The sequence below is a fragment of the Capra hircus genome, chromosome 10 (genome assembly GCF_001704415.2).
Source record: "Capra hircus breed San Clemente chromosome 10, ASM170441v1, whole genome shotgun sequence".
NCBI lineage: Eukaryota > Metazoa > Chordata > Mammalia > Artiodactyla > Bovidae > Capra > Capra hircus.
The window spans coordinates 60,244,859-60,267,541 of record NC_030817.1 but is presented as its reverse complement, the minus strand read 5'-3'; the positions used below and the strand labels follow the sequence as shown (position 1 = coordinate 60,267,541).

At 35.6% G+C, this 22,683-nt stretch overlaps 1 protein-coding gene across 3 annotated transcripts in view; it reads right to left on the bottom strand.

Moving 5' to 3' along the window:
* NEMF (nuclear export mediator factor) overlaps positions 1 to 22,683 on the bottom strand; it is a 54,290-nt gene that overhangs the window by 6,027 nt on the left and 25,580 nt on the right. For 2 of the 3 annotated variants that reach the window (XM_005685629.3, XM_018054373.1), the window contains 11 exons: positions 21,186 to 21,274; positions 15,229 to 15,332; positions 13,837 to 13,899; positions 10,239 to 10,351; positions 8,885 to 8,942; positions 8,355 to 8,413; positions 8,155 to 8,275; positions 6,337 to 6,616; positions 5,548 to 5,590; positions 5,350 to 5,399; positions 3,121 to 3,274 (listed from right to left, as the gene is read on the bottom strand). In XM_005685629.3, the coding sequence (XP_005685686.2) occupies positions 3,121 to 3,274; positions 5,350 to 5,399; positions 5,548 to 5,590; positions 6,337 to 6,616; positions 8,155 to 8,275; positions 8,355 to 8,413; positions 8,885 to 8,942; positions 10,239 to 10,351; positions 13,837 to 13,899; positions 15,229 to 15,332; positions 21,186 to 21,274 (1,134 nt within the window). The remainder of the gene's footprint in view (positions 1 to 3,120; positions 3,275 to 5,349; positions 5,400 to 5,547; positions 5,591 to 6,336; positions 6,617 to 8,154; positions 8,276 to 8,354; positions 8,414 to 8,884; positions 8,943 to 10,238; positions 10,352 to 13,836; positions 13,900 to 15,228; positions 15,333 to 21,185; positions 21,275 to 22,683) is intronic. The other variant, XM_005685630.3, reaches the window with a different exon arrangement.

Genomic DNA, 22,683 nt, shown 5'->3' with positions numbered 1-22,683 from the left:
GATGGAACTCAGGTCTCCTGCATTATATGCAGATTCTTTACCATCTGAGCCACCAGGGAAGCCAGATATCCCTAAACATCAGGCCCAATCGCTAAAAAAAAATTTCAAGGAACAAATGATCTCCATTTATACAAAGTACTGCTGCTGCTGCTAAGTCACTTCAGTCGTGTCAGACTGTGTGACCCCATAGACGGCAGCCCACCAGGCTCCCCGTCCATGGGATTTTCCAGGCGAGAGTACTGGAGTGGGGTCCCATTGCCTTCTCCAATACAAAGTACTAGAGAGCATCTAAAAGGAAAAGTACCAAACTTACTTAATGAAGCTAGTATCACCTAGATACCCAAACAGGCAAGGACAGTATTAGGGGGTTTTATTATGTAATTTACACCACATGAACTCATTGAGGGCGAAAAATAGATGCAGAAAAAGCATTCAATAAAATTGAACTCATGATTATTAAAACTAGCCCTTTGAAAAGGATATCTACCAACAACCCATAAGAAACATACTACAATGTTAAAAATCTTAGAGTTAGTCCCTTTACTGTATTACTATAACAAAGAGGCATGCTATTCTTACTTTTATGCTACACTGTACTGATGTCTGAGTCAGTACAAGAAACATGAGAAAGAAAAGCAAAGCCATTATTTGCAGACTGCCTAAATTTCATCTATAGCTGCTGCTACTGTTGCTAAGTCACTTCAGTCGTGTCCGACTCTGTGCGACCCCATAGACAGCAGCCCCCCAGGCTCCACTGTCCCTGAGATTCTCCAGGCAAGAACACTGGAGTGGGTTGCCATTTTCTTCTCCAATGCATGAAAGTGAAAAGTGAAAGTAAAGTCGCTCAGTTGTGTCCGACTCTGTGCAACCCCATGGACTGCAGCCCACCAGGCTCCTCTGTCCATGGGATTTTCCAGGCAAGAGTACTGGAGTGGGATGCCATTGCCTTCTCCTTCATCTGTAGATGAAATGATAAGTACTCAGTAAGACTGCTTAATACTATCAACTGGAGGAATACCCTTAGTGCATACATACGACTTTTTTTAAGATAAATGACTAAAAATAAGAATTGCTGAGTCAGAGGGTAAACGCACTGTTAGGATTCTTGATTGGAAGTCCCACGGGTATATATTCAAACTTGTACTGAATGACTGAATACACATTATCTATTAATTTGATGGGTGAAAAAATTCCCTTTGTTCACATAAACATTTCTCTGATCTACCCCCTACCCTGCAATTTGCCCTTTCTTTCAATTACATTGATGGTTCTTTTCTCCACCAGATATTAACTTCAGTATTTTTTAAAACATGACTAGCCACTAATTTTGAATGCTTCATACCCTTTAAAATTTATCATTCTGTGTCTAGATTTTATTCTGCTTCACTTTTCTATCTGGCCATTCATTAATACCATTCTGTTTTAGAAAGTCTAACAGTAAATGTCTTATTACCTAGTAGGGAGATTTTTTGGGCTCCAAAATCACTGCAGATGGTGACTGCAGCCAGGAAATTAAAAGACGCTTACTCCTTGGAAGAAAAGTTATGGCCAACCTAGACAGCACATTCAAAAGCAGACATTACTTTGCCGACTAAGGTCCGTCTAGTCAAGGCTATGGTTTTTCCAGTAGTCATGTATGGATGTGAGAGTTGGAATGTGAAGAAGGCTGAGCACTGAAGAATTGATGCTTTTGAACTGTGGTGTTGGAGAAGACTTGAGAATCCCTTGGACTGCAAGGAGATCCAACCAGTCCATTCTGAAGGAGATCAGCCCTGGGATTTCTTTGGAGGGAATGATGCTGAAGCTGAAACTCCAGTACTTTGGCCACCTCATGCGAAGAGCTGACTCATTGGAAAAGACTCTGATGCTGAGAGGGATTGGCGGCAGGAGGAGAAGGGGACGACCCAGGATGAGATGGCTGGATGGCATCACTGACTCGATGGATGTGAGTCTGAGTGAACTCCGGGAGTTGGTGATGGACAGGGGGGCCTGGCGTGCTGCGATTCATGGGGTCGCAAAGAGTCGGACACGACTGAACGACTGAATTGAACTGAAGGGAGATCCATCCTTCTTCTTTTTCAAGGGAGATCATCCTTCTTCTTTCCCTCAACTATTCTCTGGTACGTATTCTTTCAAACAAACTTTCAAATGTTAATTAAAAATCTCAATCCTTTTTTGAATGACTTCATGTTGAATTTACATAGTAATACAGGGAGAATTGATTTTTTTTCCCCTTTCATCCCTGGTCCAGGAACTGAACTGAGTCCATGTACCACAGCTCGTGAAGCTTGCATGCCTAGAGCCTGTGCTCTACAAGAGTAGCCACTGAAATGAGAAGTCTGTGCACTGCAACTAGAGAGTAGCCCCTGCTTGCCTCAACTTGAGAAAAGCCCAAGCAGCAGTGAAGACCCAGCACAACCAAAAATAAACTCCACAGCAGAAAACCAAATTAAAAAAAAAATTTTTTTAAGGAATTTTATTTTCTTAAAGATACACCTATACATCAGTTCACAATCTCTACACAGCTACATTTTTTAAAGTATAGTCTACATCCACTACCTCCTCTTTCTTCATCCCCTACTTTCATAAAATAGTCAAGAACTGTAACCAAAATTGGGGCTTCCCAGTGGCTCAGAGGATAAAGTGCCTGCATGCAATGCGGGAGACCCGGGTTCGATCCCTGGGTCGGGAAGTTCCCCTGGAGAAGGAAATGGCAACCCACTCCAGTATCCTTGCCTGGAGAATCCCATGGATGGAAGAGCCTGGTGGGCTACAGTCCATGGGGTAGCAAAGAGTTGGACACAACTGAGCGAGCTCACTTCACCCAAAATTGCATTAATAATTGAAAAAGGAACTACTAAGTTAAATTATCAGATCAGCACTGCCAGTTTTTAGCTGAGTGTCCCTGGCAAATAAATCAATCTCCTATTCCTCTTCTACATAACTTGAGAGTTTCTGTATAGATGATCTTAAAAGAACAGAAAGTGATCTCTATGCTCCTTAACACTATCTTTTCAACTAATTTTCAAAGGAAGTCACAAAAGATTATTCCGTTTCACTTAAACCTTACAAAAGGAACCTCACAACTTCACTTGTGAATCATATAGTGCTAAATATTACCTTTTGTCCTCGTTTCATTGGCTGAACAACCGGGACATTTTTGCTTGTGTTCTGAGGAGTTTCAATGTGTAGAGCATTTTCTTTTTCTTTGTCCTTTCCTTCTGTCATTTCTAAATCCCCTGAGTCATTTGGAAGCTTCTTTTTCTTCATTTCCCTAAATATGAATGAAATGGAAAATATCTTAATCTTAGAATTTCAAATCAATACCCTAAAAAAATGACATGCAGAAGGGAACATGTATGAGGTCATGCCTTCTGCTTAACTTATCACCAGGCTACAGTATAAATGGAGTGTAAGTCATCACTTAAGAAAAAGCTAAAAAATTTTCTTTCATGCATTTATGATTCTTCCTGGCATCGAGGCTTAACACACTGTCATACTTGACTTATCCTGATTCAGTAGCCACATTCAATCCCTCAACACCTTGATGGCCAGGCAAAGGAATTTGTAGTCTTTGTATCACCATGGCCTTGGCAGATGTTAAATATTCAGTAAAACATTTGTGGGTCTGTTAGTGGAATAAATGGATCTTAGAAAATAAAGAGGAAAGGAAAATCCTATTACTGTGCAATCACATTCCCAATGCCACTGCTCTAGTCCAAGTCCTTATCACTTACCACCCAGACTTCCTCCATATTTCCCCCATAATCTGTTCTACATGAACTTCTACATTAATTCTCCATTATTGTTTACCTATGTCACATTCCCATTCAAAATCTCCCCAAAGTCCTCCTCACATCACTTTTAAGATAAGTCTAAAACACTTAGCTTGTTATTCTAGGTTCTCCACTTTTGATTCAATTTCACTATCAATTCACAAACATGAACATTTTGTTCCTTCCACCTCAATCTACTTATCCATTTCCCCAAAGCACTCTCAACATTACTTCCAAATACCTACCACTTCCCTGTCTTTGATCATACTAATTCTCCTTGAAGTTTCTGACCTTAACTTGTATTATCTAAGATGCAACTATATCTTCAAGGTAAAAACTTCTGATGGTATTTCCCAAAACACTCCAATGCACAAAAAATTCTTATTCCTGAAATACAATATCACTTTTCAGATAACACTATTTACAGACTTATGGCTATTTCTTGAATCCAGGACTCAAAAGCTTCTTGAAGGCACAAACTTTCTATTTTCCCTCTTTGCATACTATCATAATATCTAGCATGATACCATACTCATAAATACCAGCACTCAGTTTTCTATAATTTGTAAAGATTATCAAACAGAAGGGTTTATTGTCCATTCCAACCTAGGGCCTCTTTCTGGAGTGCTTTACCAGTTGTAGTCTTTTTCACCCTGCAGTAGTTGTCTTGGTTGTCCTTTCACTCTTTATCTTTTGCTGTTTGCCATCTAAGCCCTATTATATTAAAGGGGAAAAAAAAAAAAGACAGGGGAAGAAACCCCCAAGTCTTCCTCTTACATAAAAATTGCCTAATTTCAGTGCAGGCATGCCTCAGAAATATTACAATTTCTGTTCCAGACCATTGCAGTAAAGTGACTACTGCAGTAAAGCAAGTCATGAATTTCTTGCTTTCCCAGTGCAGATAAATTTATGCTTACACTACCCTGTTGTCTATCAAGTGTGCAAAGCAATATGCCTTTAAAAAGCAATTATATACCTTAATCAATACTTCATTGGTAAAAAAAAATACCACCACCTGAGCTTTCAGTGCCTCATAATCGCTTTATAATAGAAACAAAGTTCACTGATCACAGATCACCTGAGCAATTAATAATAAAAAGCTTGAAACATTGCAAGAATTATCAAAATATGATCAGAGACATGAAGTAAACAAATGACGTTGGAAAAACGATGGCAATAGATTTGCTCCACACAGAGTTACCATAAACCTTCAATATGTTAAAAAAAATTAAAAATCTGCAAAGCACAATAAAATGTGGTATGCCTGTATTCCTCTTCACTTCTGTCAATAGTATCATAGAATCAGCCTATTTAATATACTGCAATTATTTCCGTACATATTCATGTAATAGAAGGTCTGTTTTGTGTTACTTGACCTATCTGATTACAGTGGCAGACTAGGCCCTTAAAAGAGAAAAACCTATTAGAGCTGAATGTAAAAAACAACACAAAATTTGTGCTAAATCTTGGTAATTTTAATGAGATCTTTATAACAGCCAAGCAATCTGTCATAACCAAACTGTCAATTATAAAAAATAGATGCTTTTCAGTTAAATAACACAAGTATATTTACCTTCTTTCCTTGGCTGACAAATGCCTTCGGCTCTGCAATTTACTGTCACTCTATTAAAATTAAGAGAAAAACACAAGCAAATACAAACAATAACATCACTGCTGTTAATTTTTCAAAAGCCAAAATTAAGAAATAGAAAATTATTATTTATTGAGAATGACATGATGTTCTTCAAAATACTTTGAAGAAAAATGTTACCATATTAGAAGATTCCTCTTTTGAAGACAATTTCTGGAGGGACCTATGGAAACAAACAGAAAGAGGAGTCCACAAGCCTTTACAGGCATTCACTTACAAAGACCCCAAACATTCCCATATCACTCTCCTAATTAATTATTGGCAATGCTATACCTTTTCAAATTTGGCAAAATGAGAAAAAGTATAATCAAATTGCTCATCCTAAAAAAAAACTGCTCATTGTCTCACTTTATATTCTTAAATAGCTGACATGTCTTGGACACCTATAATATGCCAGGCACTACGAGATGCTTTACATGCATATAAACTTCACAAAAACCCTATGAAGGGTGGTACCATTCTGTCTTCACCAAGAAGGAAACTGAAGCTTAGACTCAGTCACTTGCCCAAGGACCCACTTTAAGACTCAATACTGGTCTGACTCCTAAGCCTTTCTTAACTACTTAATAAAGTTTTTATAGCTATGGTGTTGTTTACTTAGTAATCTGTGAGACACTAAAGACTTAAGACACCCTTTTAAAAAAAAAGTGTAATTGCCTTTTTATTATTAGAATTTATAAACATTGTCTCTATTTTCATCTAGTTTGGCAACTTTCATATTTACTGTATTTTTCTACCCTGGGTCCTGAGAATTTAAGAGAGTTCTACCCCCTTATCAAATGGTGAACAGACAGTAAGATCATAGGACAATGGAGGATAAAAGCACTGAAGTCAACCTTGGCATTATTTTTATAAGGTCATCATTCCCAGCTTACAAAATAAGACTGAAAATTATGGCTTTGAAATTACCTTTGGGACTGAAGGTGGGACAAGTCGATGGAAGTATCAGGATAATTTAATGTCTCTCCTCCTTCATCCTTCATTTCACCAACAGGTTCCTGATCTTTTACCACCCCCTCAGATTCTCCTTCATCTTCAGAGCTTTCTTCCTGAATTAGTTCATTTACTTCATTGCCACCACTCTGAATAGTAATATCCTCTTGGTCAACCTGAGTCACGAGCTCCACTTCCACAGGAGTTTCATGTAATTCGTCTTTTTCTTCTTCACTGCTACTTTCACCCCCATCTGCTAAATTACAATAAGGAAAGTCAGAGTGCTATCATCACAACCAAGTTAGATGATTTCCTTGAAAACTTCATAAAAATATTCTATTCACTCCCTCCTTCTCCAAAACATCACCAGAAAAATACTGGATCCTCCCCAAAGGTTACACTGACTTAGATAAAAGGATACTCTGTATCAGGAATTGACTGGAATAAAGGATCTCCAAGATCCTATACCACAATAAATTTTTTAGACACTGCAATCATTTCTGCAATGAAAACTGTATCTTGTCTTTGTTATTTCCAAAATGAGAAAAATAGAAGCAGTTACAGAAATTCTGCCAATTTTATCATAATTTGCACATGAGAACTGAAATGAAATAAAACAAGTTATGTAGCTGGCACACAGCCAACTGTTCACACTTTTGCAAAAGGAACACCATCTAGTGGTAATAATATGGTCCAGTTGTGCATGTGTGTGCGCTCAGTTGCTTCAGTCACATCCAATTCTTTGCAACCCTATGATCTGAGGGCCACAAGGCTCCTCTGTCCATGGATTCTCCAGGCAAGAATACTGGAGTGGGTTGCCATGCCCTCCTCCAGGGGATCTTCCTGAACCAAGGATCGAACCTGTGTTTCCTGCATCTTCTCCAGGAACCTCACCTATAAAAAGGAGATGCCACCAACCAAGGATGGTTGTGAGAATTCAATAAAAAATAATGTAAATAAAGTATTCATGTCAGGAACATGGTGAAAATTAAATAAAACAGAATCATATACAACAGTAGTTGTTAAGTGAAACAATGAGATATTCTTAAAAAGCAATGACTGTAGAATATGTAAAAATAATTTCGAGGGCATATATTCCCTAGTTCCTTTAGGTAGGCAGGTGAATTTATTCCAGCAACCATAGCTGCTCTCTACTTGAAGCAAATATATTATTAAATCAAGGTAAATTCTCATAAGAAACTGCATGTATCATAACTCATCTTTGTATTGTTTCTAAATCCTAAATCCAAAAGTAAATACTTATTTATATATACCTGAGTCTATCTCTGATAAACACATTTATGTATTATTACTCATTAATACTGGGCTTCCCAGGTGGCACTAGTGGTAAAGAACTCGCCTGTCAACGCAGGAGACCTTAGAGACCTGGGTTTGAACCCTGGGTCGGGAAGATCCCCTGGAGAAGACCACAGCAACCCACTCCAGTATTCCTGCCTGGAGAATCCCATGGACAGGAGATCCTGGCAGGCTACAGTTTACAGGGCTGCCAAGAGTTGGACACACTGAAGCGACCTAGCATACATGTATGCATTAAATATTGAAGTTTTACAATATAAACATACATTCAAGTATTGGTTATGGATTCAATTAAACACTTTATAATTCACTACAAGTATACTGAACATTTCAAAAACGAAAATTCAATAAGGTTGATAACAAGCTGGTATTTTTGAAATTTTAATTATCCCAAAAGAGATGATCTTCTAAAAATTCAGAAGCAAAACTAGACAATGGAAAACATTATAAGCTACTTTATTAAAATCTGTATACTACCTAGTTGTTCCATTTCTTCTGATATGAGTTCACTTGTACAACTTGCCAGTGTCTCCATGTCTTCATCCTGCACTCTGACTTTTCGTTCACCCCGATGTCTCCAAACACAAGACTCATCTACCTACAGAAACAGTTCTTTTCATTGGTGGAACGTTAGGTAAGACTAGTAAAAATCAGGGAAAAAAAAAAAAGATGAATACCTTAAAGAGGAAGCTAAACCCCATCATTAGATGTGAAGGAGGAAGGAAATTCTTTTTTCCTGCAAAGATAATGTACATTTTTAAAAAATCCATTTTCTGCATTTTATGCTTATAAGGTATCTGATACAGTAGTCAAATGTGTTCTTTTTTTTTTTTTGCTGTCATCAAGCAACATTTTCCATTAACAGACTTTGGCATTATGTATAGGAATAAGAATTAAGAAAGAAAAAATAGGAATGCTTGCTCTCATCTTCTGGGTTAGTCAGATCCTGAATAATCTATTTTTAGAAAAAAGGTCATGCTATTTACTTTCTTACCCTTATAAACATAAACTATGTGAAAGGACATTGTCATTAATAAAAATATATATGGCATGAGCATGTCAAATGCTAAATTTGCCAAACCACAGTAAAATCTTCCTTATTTAATAACATACTTCATATATGAAATCAGAATTATTAGTTTCTGTTCTGAGAATGTTAGCAGATGGTCTTCAAACCTGTCTCCACAATCCACTGACAAGTCATTACCTCTTATCATGAAGCTTCCTGTGGTCAAATATTCCCCAGTTGGTGCTGTTTTAGAAACCTGAGAAACACAATGATACATTATACTCTTGTCTTAAACACATTTTTAAAATGTTCACCTGAGAAAGTAAAGCCATATTAAAGCAAACAGCAGTATGTCCTGAAAAGTTTATAATTTAGCGAAAATTCTTAACACTGAAAGGATAAATATCTCTTCAAAGATAGGTGTAACTTTGTCGGTAACAAAGAGAAGAAATAACGAAGGATATACTACATCAATCATCGTCAAATACCATGGACCAAGCTTAACATAAAGGTATAAAACTATATTATATTAACTATTTATTACATTAAATCCTTTCCTGAGATGATTTTTTTCGTGGCCGGTTGGGGGGGGGGGGCGGATGAAATAATCTTTCATCTTATTTATTGGGGGGGGGTAATAAAATAACTTTTCATTTTAGTAAATAAGGATAATAGCTTATTTTTAAAAATATATTCTAACTTGGCAAAATAGGAAGTGAGCAATATAATTCCACAACTAAAAAAAATTTTACACATCTGTGAAACGAGCAAACCTGAGAGTATCTTTACTAGTAATAGGTATGCAAGGGATTAAAAGCACACTAAAAAAATCTATTCATAAAAGAATTAAAGCCATTTTTATTACACTGTACAAAAGGCAGAAAAAATAACCCCAGAAGTAATATTAATTTCCTAAGAACACAGTATCACAGCACAGCAGAAAACAAATATAAACAAATATAAAATGAAACTAAATCTAAGGGAGAATAATGGTATTGAACTTTTTAAATCTTGCTGTATAACTTTAAGACTTTGAAAAGCAATGTGAAATCATATATAGAATGAAGTACCATCAAGAAAATAGCATTAACCACAAAAAAATGGCAATTACTAAAACCAAGGGTATAGGAGGAAAAAAAAAAAAAAAAACACCCACCCACCACTGATAACCTACTTTACAGGAAAAGCCAAAGAGAATTCAGAAAATTTCAACAAAGATGAACAGGTGAAAGACCTTTTAGGTCAGTGTGCCAGTAATAACTGGAACAGTCTATCCCATATAACTGCATGGATTGCTCTAAGTCTCTGCTCAAATCTTACCCTTCCAGAAAGGCTCTCCCTGACACTATATTCAAAATGGTAGCCTATATCACTATCCCCTTACTATGCTTTAAAAAAACTTTGTTACCTGCCACTATATATTTTTCTTCAATATCAAAATGTCAACTCCATCACAAGGTACTTTATCTGCCTTGTTCAATTCCATACCCTCAAAATTTGGAACAGTTACCATTCTCACTAAATTAAGAAACAGGACCACAGCCCTTATTACCTGATGATGGTACACCCACCAAGCACTAGTGATAACTCGAGCGTCCCAAGCAGCACTGTAGCAAAGAGCCATTGTGCCAGCTTCAGTCAAGGTCCGAGGGGGAATCGGTTCTCCTGTAATAATGATACTACAATGTTTCAGTACCGAAGTATGGACTTTCTAGAGCAAGACATGAAAACCATATACAGGATGACAGGTTCATTTCTTATATTTTAAATAACAATATCACACTTTAACTTCACCAGTGTATGAAGTTACTATTTTTATTTAAAAAATGTATTTATAGAGCAGGTTTTTAAATGGTCTAAGTAAATAAGTTCAGAAAATATCCTTTCACTTTTATCAGTAATTCTAACCTCATTCTAGAAAGGATAATTTAGAAAAACCTATTTAAAGGTTAAAGACCGCCAGAATTACTATATTGCCTAAAAAGTAAAAATCAAGAGCATATTAACAGATCCCTAAGAATTCAAATATTTTAAAACTAGGATATAATTCACATACTATAAAATTCACTTTTAAAGTATGCAATTCTGAGTTTTGATATATTCATAAAGCTATACAATCATTACCATTAATTCCAAAACATTTTCATCATCTGCAAAAGAAATTCTGTATCTATTTACAGTCACTTTACATTTTTCCCAGCCACTGGCAATCACTAATCTACTTTCTGTCGCTATGGATTTTCCTATTTTGGGATTTCATATAAATGGAATCATATATACCTGGCTTTTTTCACTTAGCATGTTTTCAAGGTTCATTCATGTTAGAGCATTTGTCAATACTTCATTTCCTTTTAAGACTGAATAATATTCTACTTTATGGATATACCACATTGTATCTATTTATCAACTGACAGAGATACAGGTTGGGGATTCCCTGGTTGCTCAGTGGTAAAGAATCCACTTGCCAATACAGGAGACTCAGGTTTGATCCCTGCATTGCGAAAATCCCCTGGAGAAGGAAATGGCAACCCACTCCAGTATTCTTGCTTGGGAAATCCCATGGACAGAGGAGCCTGGTGGGCTATGGGGTCACAATGAATGGGACACAACTTAGTGACTAAACAACAGTAACAACAGAGATACAGGGTATTTCCATTTCTTGGCTATTGTAAGTATTTGCACACAAGTTTGGACACATTTTAAATTATCTTGGGTACATATCTAAGAGTGGGTCACATGGTAAATACTATGTTTAACTTTTTCAGGAACTATCAAACTCTTTCCTATTGCAGCTAGATCATTGTCCATTCCCACCAGCAGTGTATAAAGAGTCCAGTCTCTCCACCACTTCACCAACTCATTACTGTTTCTGGCTTTTTTATTTGGATTTTTCCCCACCATGTGTGGCTTGTGGAATTTTCTTCCCTAACCAGTGACTGAACCCGAGCCCTCAGCACAGACAGCTTGGAGTTCTAATAACTAGACCGCTAGGAATTTCCACTGTGTTTTTCAACTATTCTTGTGGGTGTTAAGTGGCATTTCACTGTGGTTTTGATTTGCATTTCCTTAATGGATGAATGATGCTGAGCATCTTATCATGTGCTTGTGGGCTACTTGTATTATCTTTAGAGAAACATCTATTTGACATTTTAAAAACTGTTCATTTTAAAACTGCCTTTCTACTGTTGAGTCAAAACAGTTCTAGAGTTTTTTGGATATTGGTCCTTTATCAGATAAATGATTTGAAAATATTTTCTCCCATTTCTGTGGAGTGTCTTTTAATTTTTTTGATAGAATCCTTTGAATTAAAGTTTTAGTTTTTGCATAACTCTAATTTACGTTTTTTTCTTTGGCTGCTTATGCTTTTGATGTCATATCTAAAATGACACCAAAGCCAATGACTTCCAGAGCCAATATTCTTCTAACAGTCTTAGAGTTTTAGCTCTTAAATTTAGGTCTATGATGTATTTGAGTTCATTTTTATAAGTGGTAGGAAGTTCCTATTTCTAACTTCATTCTTTGGCACATGGATATTAATTGCCCCAGCCCTATTTGTTGAAAAGATTATTCTATCCTTCCTGAATGACCTTGGCACCCTTGCTAAAAATCAACTGACTATAAACAAGGAATCTCAATTCTCTTTATTAATCTATCAGTTCATTCTCATACCAATACCACACTCACTGTCTTGATACCACACTGACAGCTGTTTTGTAGGTTTTGAGGAAGTGTGAGGACTCCAATTTTGTTCTCCATTTTCAAGAATGATTTGGCTAATCTGGTTTCTCTGCATTTCCACATGAATTTTAGGATGAATTTTGTCTATCTCTGCAAAAACAGGCAGTGGTGAGAGAGACTGCACCACATTTGTTGATTAGTGTGGGAAACACTGCCATCAGAACAATATTAAGACTTCCAATTTATAAACATTGGAAATCTTCCCATTTATTTAGATCTTCTTTAATTTCTTTCAATGATGTTTTGTAGTTTGGTGTATATGTCTTACTTTTTGGTAAGTTTGTTACTAAATATTTTATTCTTCTTCAATGCTGTTATAAGAGGATGTTTTATTAATTTCCTCTTAATATTGTTCATTACTAGTATAATAAAAACATAACTGACATTTTATATACTGACCTTATATCCTAGATACTGCTGAACTTGTTAACCAATAATTTTTGGTGGATTCCTTAAGGTTTTAAATATATAAGATTATGCCATTTGCAAACAGAGACACTTTTATCTGTTCCTTACCAATTTGGATATTTTAAACTTTTCACTGCCTAACTGCCTACTCAGAACCTCCATATGATGTTGAGTAGAAGCATGGCAAGAACAGATGTGCTCATCTTATTCCTGATCTTGGGGGAAAAGCTCTCAGTCTTTCCCAATTAAGCATGATTTTTAGCTGTGAATTTTTTATAGATGTTATTTACCAACTTGAGGACATGTCCTTCTATTCTTAGTTTGTTGAGTATTTTTATCACAAATGAGTACTAGATTACCACCAAAGGCTTTAAGGCTTTTTTGCATTAGTTGAGATCATCATGTGGTTTTTGTCCTCTATTCTACTGATATACTGTATTACACTGATTAATTTTCATATGTTAAATTAACCTTGAATTCCTGGGAATAAATCCCATTTTATCATATGTATAATCCTTATAATATACTGCTAGATTCAATTTCCTAATAGTCTGTTGAGGATTTTTGTGTCTCTATTCATAAGTGATATTGATCAGTGGTTTCCTTCACTGTGATATCTTTGTCTGGTTTTGTTATTAAGGTAATACTGGTCCCAAAGAATGAGTTAGAAAGTTCCTGTCTCTTGTGTCTTTTGGAAGAGTTTATGAAGGATTGAATTTCAGTCTTCTTTAAAAGTCCTACAGACTTTAGGAATTTGAATCTTATTTTTTCAGTTAGTATAGTTAAAGGTTTATCAATTTTATTGATCTTTTCAAAGAACTAACTTTGGTTTTATTGATTTTCTCTACAGTCTTTCTGTTTTATTTCTACTCTATATCTTACTGATGGACTGAAACATCATTATAATAAAGTGTCCCTTACCCCTATTAGTGTTTTTTCTCTTATACTAAAAATAGTTTAAACAAAAGAATTAAAGTTCTGAATAACAGAATGAATTACATTACCTGTTGGATTCTTAATTACACAGCTAGTTGCTCCATGAAGATCAGCATGGACATAAATGTCCCCTTTAAAACAAATAAATACTACTGTAAGTCTTATTTCTGTTTAAGTTGAAATTGTTTACTTATTGTTTAAAGCGTTCAAAACCCAAAACGTGTAAGAAAATAAATAAAGAAAAGACCATCTCCCACCGTGGGAGGATTTCTCATAGGCCTCCTCAGAGGAAAGCTATGCTAATAAGGCAGATAAAATGGTCATAGTTCTTCTCCCTCCCTCTGTCCACACCTCTCTGCTCTATGACCCTGAAGCTGCATCAAGAGGTGGAATCCACTTCCCTGTCACTCAAATATGGTCCTACCCCTTGACAAAGAGAATGTGGCAGACATGACCAAATGCCAGTTCCCAGTCTAGGCCTAGACAGGCTTGTATGCTTCTTCTTTTTCCTCTCAGAAATTTGCTGAGTTACCATATAAGCGAGCCCAGGCTAGCCTGCTGATTGGTGAGAGACACCTGGTGATGAGTGAGTCATAGTAGCAAATGCAAACAAAGGTCCTAAGGACCACAGATGGTTGACAAATGTGACAAACAATCATGAAGCCAGACTGAAGGTAAGTAAGAAATGAGACTAGAGAAGAAGCCAGGAACCCTGCAAGCCACAACAAGGACTTCTAGTTTTATTCTGAAATGTGTGATGACAAATAAATGAGGAAATAGATGAATGCATGGATGATGGTCAACTAGGGAAAAGTAAAGTGCCTGGTTTCTAACAGAAAAAATGAGCAGCCACTGTTTGCCATGGATAGTTCATCTGAGATTTGAAACTCAAAGAAGAGCAAATCCCATAGAGTTCCAAGGCTCAGCTCACAATGAAGAGAGTTAGAGAAGACAGAGAGCAAGCCCTGGGCACCATATAACCTGAACCCTGTTGTTTTCTTTCCTGCTTCTGGATCCTCAAAGGACATGAGATTAGCTCTGTTATTGATTATTGATTTCTGATACCCATACTGAGGGTTCAGCCACAGTGAAGTGATGGTTATCAGCAAACAAAAACAAATGAGAGTCCTTACAACACAGGGGTGAAGCCCTGTTTCTAAATGCATAAAACGTTTGCAAACTTCAGCATTTAAAAATTAAGCTTTAAAAAATCTGATGTCCAGCCAGCTTGGAAAATTAAAAGCTATTTTGTTAATGTAGCAGAAAATCAGAAATCTAATACTACAGATTAGCTCAGCATTAATCCTTTAGGAATATTCACTTAAAATGAAAATTTAAGTATCAAAGCACATATTCAACCATAAACCATGAAACTCTACCAATTAAAAATCTACACCTAACATTGAGATAACCAATCCAATTACTTAAGAAAAAATTTTTAGAATTTTAATCTTACTTACCTGGTGTCAAGTATCTTTTCACAATTATTTCATTCTGTTGCTGATCTCGTCCACCAATAATTAGATAGTTCTCTGAGCTAATGAACCAGAGGAATTTCTCAAACCTACCAAATTTTAAAGAAAAAAGTTAACATTTTTTCCCCTTCATAGTTGCCTGAATTCAGATCCTTTTACTCAACAAAATGAACCAGAAGGCTCTCCTATGTGTAGGTTAAGACAACTTGATGGCTTAATTTCTTTTAAGATATCAAGCTGAATTTTACTGAAAACTTGTAATAAATTGCCTTAGGATATTCTTAAAACAGTCTTAGTAGAAAGCAATTTAATATTATGTTTAAAAAAATGTTTTCTCTTTATCTCCTTCCCATATAGACAGTCTTAGATTGAAGTTGTAATAATGAATTACAAAAAACATAAAATGTCACCTGGTCCCTAGGTTTAGCTCTCTTTCAGTGGGGCACTGGATATTCTTTGGGACTGCAGGTAAGAAAGAAAAATTGTTTTCCCATTCTGTCCTCAATCAACTGAATGTTTACATATATGACATTCTTTGTCCTCAATTGATCAACTTAAAGTTTATATACATGACATTCTTTACATTTAAAATATGTAAAACCAAAAACTGTCATCAGAAGTGTAAAATTACTTTTCTGAAGAAGCAAATTAACTTGGATTTTCATGGTTAATACATACCACCATTGATAAAACGAGTGTAACTGTCAAATTTAAAATGGATAACCAACAAAGACCTATTGTATAGCACATGGAACTTAGCTCAATGTTACGTGCCAGCCTGGATGGGAGGCGGGATTGGGGGAGAACGGATACATGCATATGTATGGCTGAGTCCTTTTGCTATTCACCGGAAACTACCACAACACTGTTAACCGGCTATACACCCCAATACAAAATAAGGTTTGTTTTTTTTAAATTGAAGAGTGTATATTTGTATGATATTTAGAAAATGAGATGAACATAAATATTTCTATGCTACATATGACTAGTAAAATAATCTTTTTATGATTTAACCTACAATTTTAAAATTCCTGGCTAAATATGATAGATTGGGGACTTCCCTGGTGGTCCAGTGGCTAAGACTCTTCTAACTCTCCAGGTTCGATCCCTGGTCAAGGAACTAGACCCCTCATGCTGCAACTAAGGGACTTGGCGTATCCAAATAAATAAATATTGAAAAAAAAATGACAGGTTGAGCACAGGCATTAAACTAAACTCTCTTATATCAAATATAACAGCAGAAGGATTCTACTCTTATTTTCTAAAATGATTTTTTATTAAGTAATAAATATACATGGCTCAAATTTTAAGACTATATGGAAATGTAGAGTGACAGATCCTACATCTCTATCTTCTACCACTGCTGCTGACCAAGGGGGCCATTAGCTTCTGATGTACCCCTCTCAAAGATTTCTTTATATATAAAAAAGCTAAAATAAACTGCTTATTCTAAACCTTTTCTTTAGACACAACACACTGTTCTGCATCTTTTTTTCTCTTTTTACTTAAAAATATATTTTCCTCATTGCTGAATGGATGTACTATGGATTTAACCACTTCCTCACTGATGGTAAAAAGGTTTGTAAAATGACATATATCCAATAAGGACACAAAGAATGAGAAAGGTAAATTAAGGATGTATTTTGTAATCATCCTAGCAAAGGAATGCATAACTAACAGGCCAAAAAAAAAGTCAACTCATCAAAAGAAAGCAATAAGGAAGACAAAAAAGAACAGAGAATGGGACACATAGAAAGCAAACAGTAAGACAGTAGATTTAAACCAAAATATATCAGAAACTGTATTAAATATAAACATAGTCAATTCTCTTGGAGATTCCCTGGTGGCTCAGATGGTTAAGAATCTGCCTTCAATGAGAGAGACCTGGGTTCGATCCCCAGGTTGGGAAGATCCCCTGGAGAAAGGAATGGCAATCCAGTCCAGTATTCTTGCCTGTAGAATTTATGGACAGAGGAGCCTGGTGGGCTACAGTCCATGTGGTCACAAAGAGTTGGACACGACTGAGTGACGAACACACACACACAGTCATTTTCCCAGGTAAAGTGCAAAGACTGTCAGACTGGGAAAAAAATGATATATATATATATCCTTTAAAACATAAGGATATAAAAATGTTGAAATACAATGACGGCAAAACATAATACCATGCAAACACTAACCAAAACCAGTTGAAACAATCTGAACATTTCGTGTAGACAGATAAAATAGATGTAAGTTAAAAGGACATTTCATTAAAAGTAATAAAAGGCTCAATTACTGAAAAGAGAAAACAGTTCTATATTGGTATCACCTAACTAGATAGCCTTAACATATATGAAGCAAAAATGCAAAAGTAAAAGGAGCGACGATCCATAATTGTATGATATTCAACACATCCCTCTCAGTAACTGGAAAAACAATCATTAAAAAGAATCAAAGGTGCCAAAAATTTGAACATGATTAATAAACATGACTTGATATTTAAAGAAATGTACTCAATAACTCTAGAAAAGACATTCTTTTCTATTATACATGAAACATTTATAAATAAAGCTGTCTATAAATAGACTGGACCAGAAAGCAAGTTTCAATAAACGTCAAATGTCTGAGATACAGAATATCATCTTTATTACACAAATTAAGCTAAAAATCAGTAACAAAAATATAACCAATCCCCTTCTCAATATGTTCAGAAAGTAAGACATATACTTCTAAATAATGCATGGGTGGAGAAATCACATTGGAAATGAGAATATATCTTGACATGAAAGATAATGAAAATACTAAACAACAAAATGCTATAGATGAAGATAAAGCCATGCTGATATAAATTTATTGCTTAACTATATTAGAAAAGAAGCTGAGGGAAGGGGAAAAAAAAAATCAATGAACTAAGCTTCTGTTTCCAGACCAGAAAGAGAAATGCAAAAAAAAAAAACCCAAAGAAAAGCACAAAGATGAAAATAATTCTTAAAATATTACATATATAATATGGAGATCAATAGTTAAAAACTAGTTTTTTAAGGATCCTAATACTACTGAAAATCTTCTGATCAGATTAATTAAGAAAAAGAGAAGGCACAAATAATCCTTGAATGAAAACAGAGAAGTAATTAAAGATTCTAGGGATATTAAAAAGTTAAGTGGAGGGACTCCCCTGATGAACTAGTGGTTAAAACTCCACGCTTCCACTAGAGGGGGCACAGGTTTGATCCCTGGCCAGAGAACTAAGATCCCACATGCCACATGGTACAGCCAAAAGAGAGAAAAGAAAGTTAAGTTGGATATTAATAAACTTTTTGCCAATAAATTTCAAACTTTGGACAAAATAGACAACATCTTAGAAAAGCACTGCTAGCCAAAACCAGAAAATCTGAGTGGTCCTATTATTTACTAAAGAATTTGAATTTGTAATGAAAAACTTTCCCATAAAGAAAATCTCAGCTGACTTCCATCAAGGACAGTTGACAAAGGAACACTTCTCAGTTGTTTTATGAGATAATATAATCTTGCATCAATAGCTAACAAAAGCATTATGAGAAATGAAAATTACACATAATGATATTCAAGAGATGTTAGAGAAAAAAGAAAAAAGAAAAAACATTTTGAAAGCTGGAAAATAAATGGACAAGTGAGCTGACTCAAGAAGCTGAATCCTAAGCTGATGGTGCAAAAAGTCAAGAAACAAATCAACTTACGCTCGTGTGACCCATAAAAAGCACAAGGTACTGCTAGAAATAGGTTTAAGATGAAGTTTAAAACAGAAAGGCTGGCTAAAAATCTGATTAAGAAGTAACAACTTCCCTAGATCTTTCCAGCTTTGAACATGGTGGCAATTACCCCTTCAACATTCTAACAGAAAAGCTAGAAATTAAACCTATAAAAAGGGTACAAAGAGGATCACTGGACTAGGGAAAATAAATCACAAATTACATATATTAATATGTAAAAATAGGGCAATTAAGTAAATGTATGAAATACTGGATACTAAGACTCTCTAGCTTATTATTTCCACTGGTCCCCTAAAACGGAGACAACCAAGTCTTCACTTTACAAGCATAAGCAAAAGAAACTTTTCTAGGAAATGAGACCAGCTGAAGAGGCAAAAAGTGGCAAAAAGACATTAAGAGTTGCACAGAAAATGGACCACACAGATTATTTTACAAGTCCAACAAACCACAAAGAACTTCCCATCAGCATTTTACAGTTCTACTAGAAAACATGAGCAGACAGTCAAGGATCACCAGACATTAACACAAGTGAACACTGGAGACAAAACCAAAAAATAGAAAAAGAAACTTGGAGAAGACAGACCTATTAAGAAAAGAATATTAAATAAAATGTAATACAGCAAAACTATTCTGTTATAAAGAAATATACTGTTAAAAAACAGAAATTTTTAAAGTAACACTGAAATAACCAAAAATAGCTCAAAACTTAAACATGATAGGAACAGAAGATCAAAAAATTCAATGGAAGGATTGAAGATAAAGTGGAAAAAAAAACTCAGAATACAGAACAAAAAGAGAGAGATGGAAAAAAAAACCAGTGAAACCGGACAACTGTTGAGGGGGTCCCATATGTACAAAATAAGACTTTTAGAAAGTAAGAAAAAGAACGCAAAACAAAAAACAGAGGGTAGGCAATTTTCTAAGAAATAGTTCAAGAAAATTTCTGTTTCCAAACGAAAAATGCTCACAAATTATCCATCATAAGGATAAAAACATCCTTACCAACCTTCTTGTGAAATTTTGGAAAATTAAGAGAAAAAAAAAAAAGATCCAGAAGTTTACAGAAAAACAAGTTTCCTATTAAAATTCAACTGTCAAATGACACCAAACTTCAAGATCAAATCTGAAAGTTAATACAATGGAAAATGCCTTTTCAAAAGTCTGAGGAAAACATTTTCAAATTAGAATTCAATACCCATCCAAACTGTTAAGAGTAAAATAATTTTTTTAGACATTGGAGACCTCAAAATTTTACCTCTTACATACCCCCTTTTCATGAAGATTCTAGACCACACAGTCCATCAACAAAGAAAATGGAAGTTTGAGATTCAGGAGAGAGAGGTTAAAGAGAACTTGCAGAATAGTAATAAAACGAGAATTTAAAATGCTTAGAGAAAACATCTAGAACAAAGTAGATCAAAAAGCTCCAGGGAAGACTTCAGCGAGGAGATGATACTGATAAGATTCCAACTGTCTGAACATACTTGGAAGATAATTTGAACATGATTACTCATAAGAACAAAAGAAAAAGAAAGTAAATGAAACAAGACAATTATTAACTTCAGGGAAGATAAAATGCTGAGCAGGAAAGGAAAACAAAGCAGAATACTGTATGAACCAGCTGTGACTACAATTTAAATATCCATAATACTCAATACAGAATATCAATCTTGACAAAATTATGCTGTAACTATATTGAGAAGCTAGGTGATGTGTGTGTATGTAATGGAGCACAAATGAAAAGAATAAAATCTTCATCTTTCCATAATGGGAAGTTATTAAGAGTATAAAACAGAAAAATTAGGCAGCAATACATTACTAAGAGAAATGAAAGTACATAGCAAAAGAATCAGCTAAAAGAACTAAAAGCTTTCTTGAGAGAGGAGGCAGTAAGAGCAGGCAGAGACTTCCCTGGTGGTCCAGCAGTAAAGAATCCACCTTGCAATGTAGGTGACATGGTTTTAATCCCTGGTCAGGGAACTAACCCCACATGCCACAGAGCAACTAAGTCCATGGGCAACAACTCGATAGGCCACAACTATTAGAGCCTGCCCTCCTGGGAGCCCACATATCACACTCTGAGACCACTAGCTACAAAAGTTTGCAGGGTTAGTGGTTTTTAACAAGCTTTGTAGAACTGCTTGATTTTCTAAACAATGTGCATGTAGAAGTTTGATAAAAACAAAATATATGTCAAAAATGAACACTTACCAATATACTTTTCTTGCTTTTTGAATAGAGGTAACTGTTTGGACTTCTTTTAAGGTTTGCTTTGTTTTCTTTTCTGCTGATTTGAATGCCTATTTATAAGAAAAGAGTTTTTAAGTAATTTGCTGAAAATTTTATTTAAATAATACCAAGTAAATGATAGGGCAAGAAATAGTTTAGATGTCACGAAATGACATTATATATTAATACACACAACATGCACATGAAGGTAATGAAAAAACTCTGCTTTAAACATTAAAATGATTTTAAACAAATATCTGCTCAAGACCTACAAAAAAAAAAGGGGGCGCGGGCGGGGGGGGGCACGGTTCAAACAGTTCACTTGTTTGCCAGATAATTAGTACAACCATACAGGAGGTTTGGGGCTAGATGTTAGACACACAACAATGAATAAGTCACTGGGGTCTAGGAGAAGAGATATATAAATACATAATTATTCAAATAAACATGGTAAATGCTACAAAGGATGCTACAAGAGTATAACAAGGGAGTCCAGATTTATAATTGATTATGGTCAAAGGTATTTCTGAGGAAATGGCACTTAGGCTAAAGCCTGAAGGATTAGTGGAATTACCAACGCAAAGAATAAAAAGATAAGGAAAAGGGCAGCTTGATCAGCAAGTATGATCACAGGGTAAAGTGTCAAAAAATGAGGTTGGAGAGGAAGATAGAAGTTAAGTCATGAAGGCCATTCATTTAACAGATTTTAGTGTGACTAGGTTCCAGGCAATATTCTAGGGACTGGGACACAGCAATGAATAAAACAGATAAAGATTCCACGTTCATACAATCTACATTCTAGAGGGAAGATAGATAATCATACGTTGGGGTGTATGTTTTTAAACAAGAAAAACAAAGAGTAAAGAGAAACTGAGGGCAGTCGTATTTTTACTTAGAGTGGTCCAAAAAGGCCTTTCTGATAAAGGCTTATTTAAGTAGACATATGAATGAAGAGGGGGATCCAACCACAAAAAATCTGAGGGAAGAACGTTCTCGGCAGAAAGAGTAGCAAGTGCAAACGCCCTGAGAAAGTAGCATGGGCCACTGTTGTAGGAACAGCTTAAGATCCCACTGTAGTTGGAAAGAGTATGTAACTGTCTGCTGCAGTTACCAAATCATGTCCAACTCTTGTGACCCCATGGACTACAGCCCACGAGGCTCTTTTGTCTATGCGATTCTTCAGGCACGAATACTGAAGTGGGTTGCCATTCTCCAGGGGATCTTCCCAACCAGGGATCAAACTCGTCTCCAGCACTGCAGGTGGAGTCTTCACTGACTGAGCCACCAGGGAAGCCCCGTGTAACAGGATAGGTGATGTGATCAAAGGGAAGCAGATCATGAAGGACCTGATGGGCCAAAAGGGCTTTACAGTGTCTTAAATAAAATGGGAAGAAACTGGAAGATCTGAACAGAGAAAAAACACTTCACTTCTTTTAATAGGACTTATTGAATATGAGAAGACTCCAAGATGACACCAGCA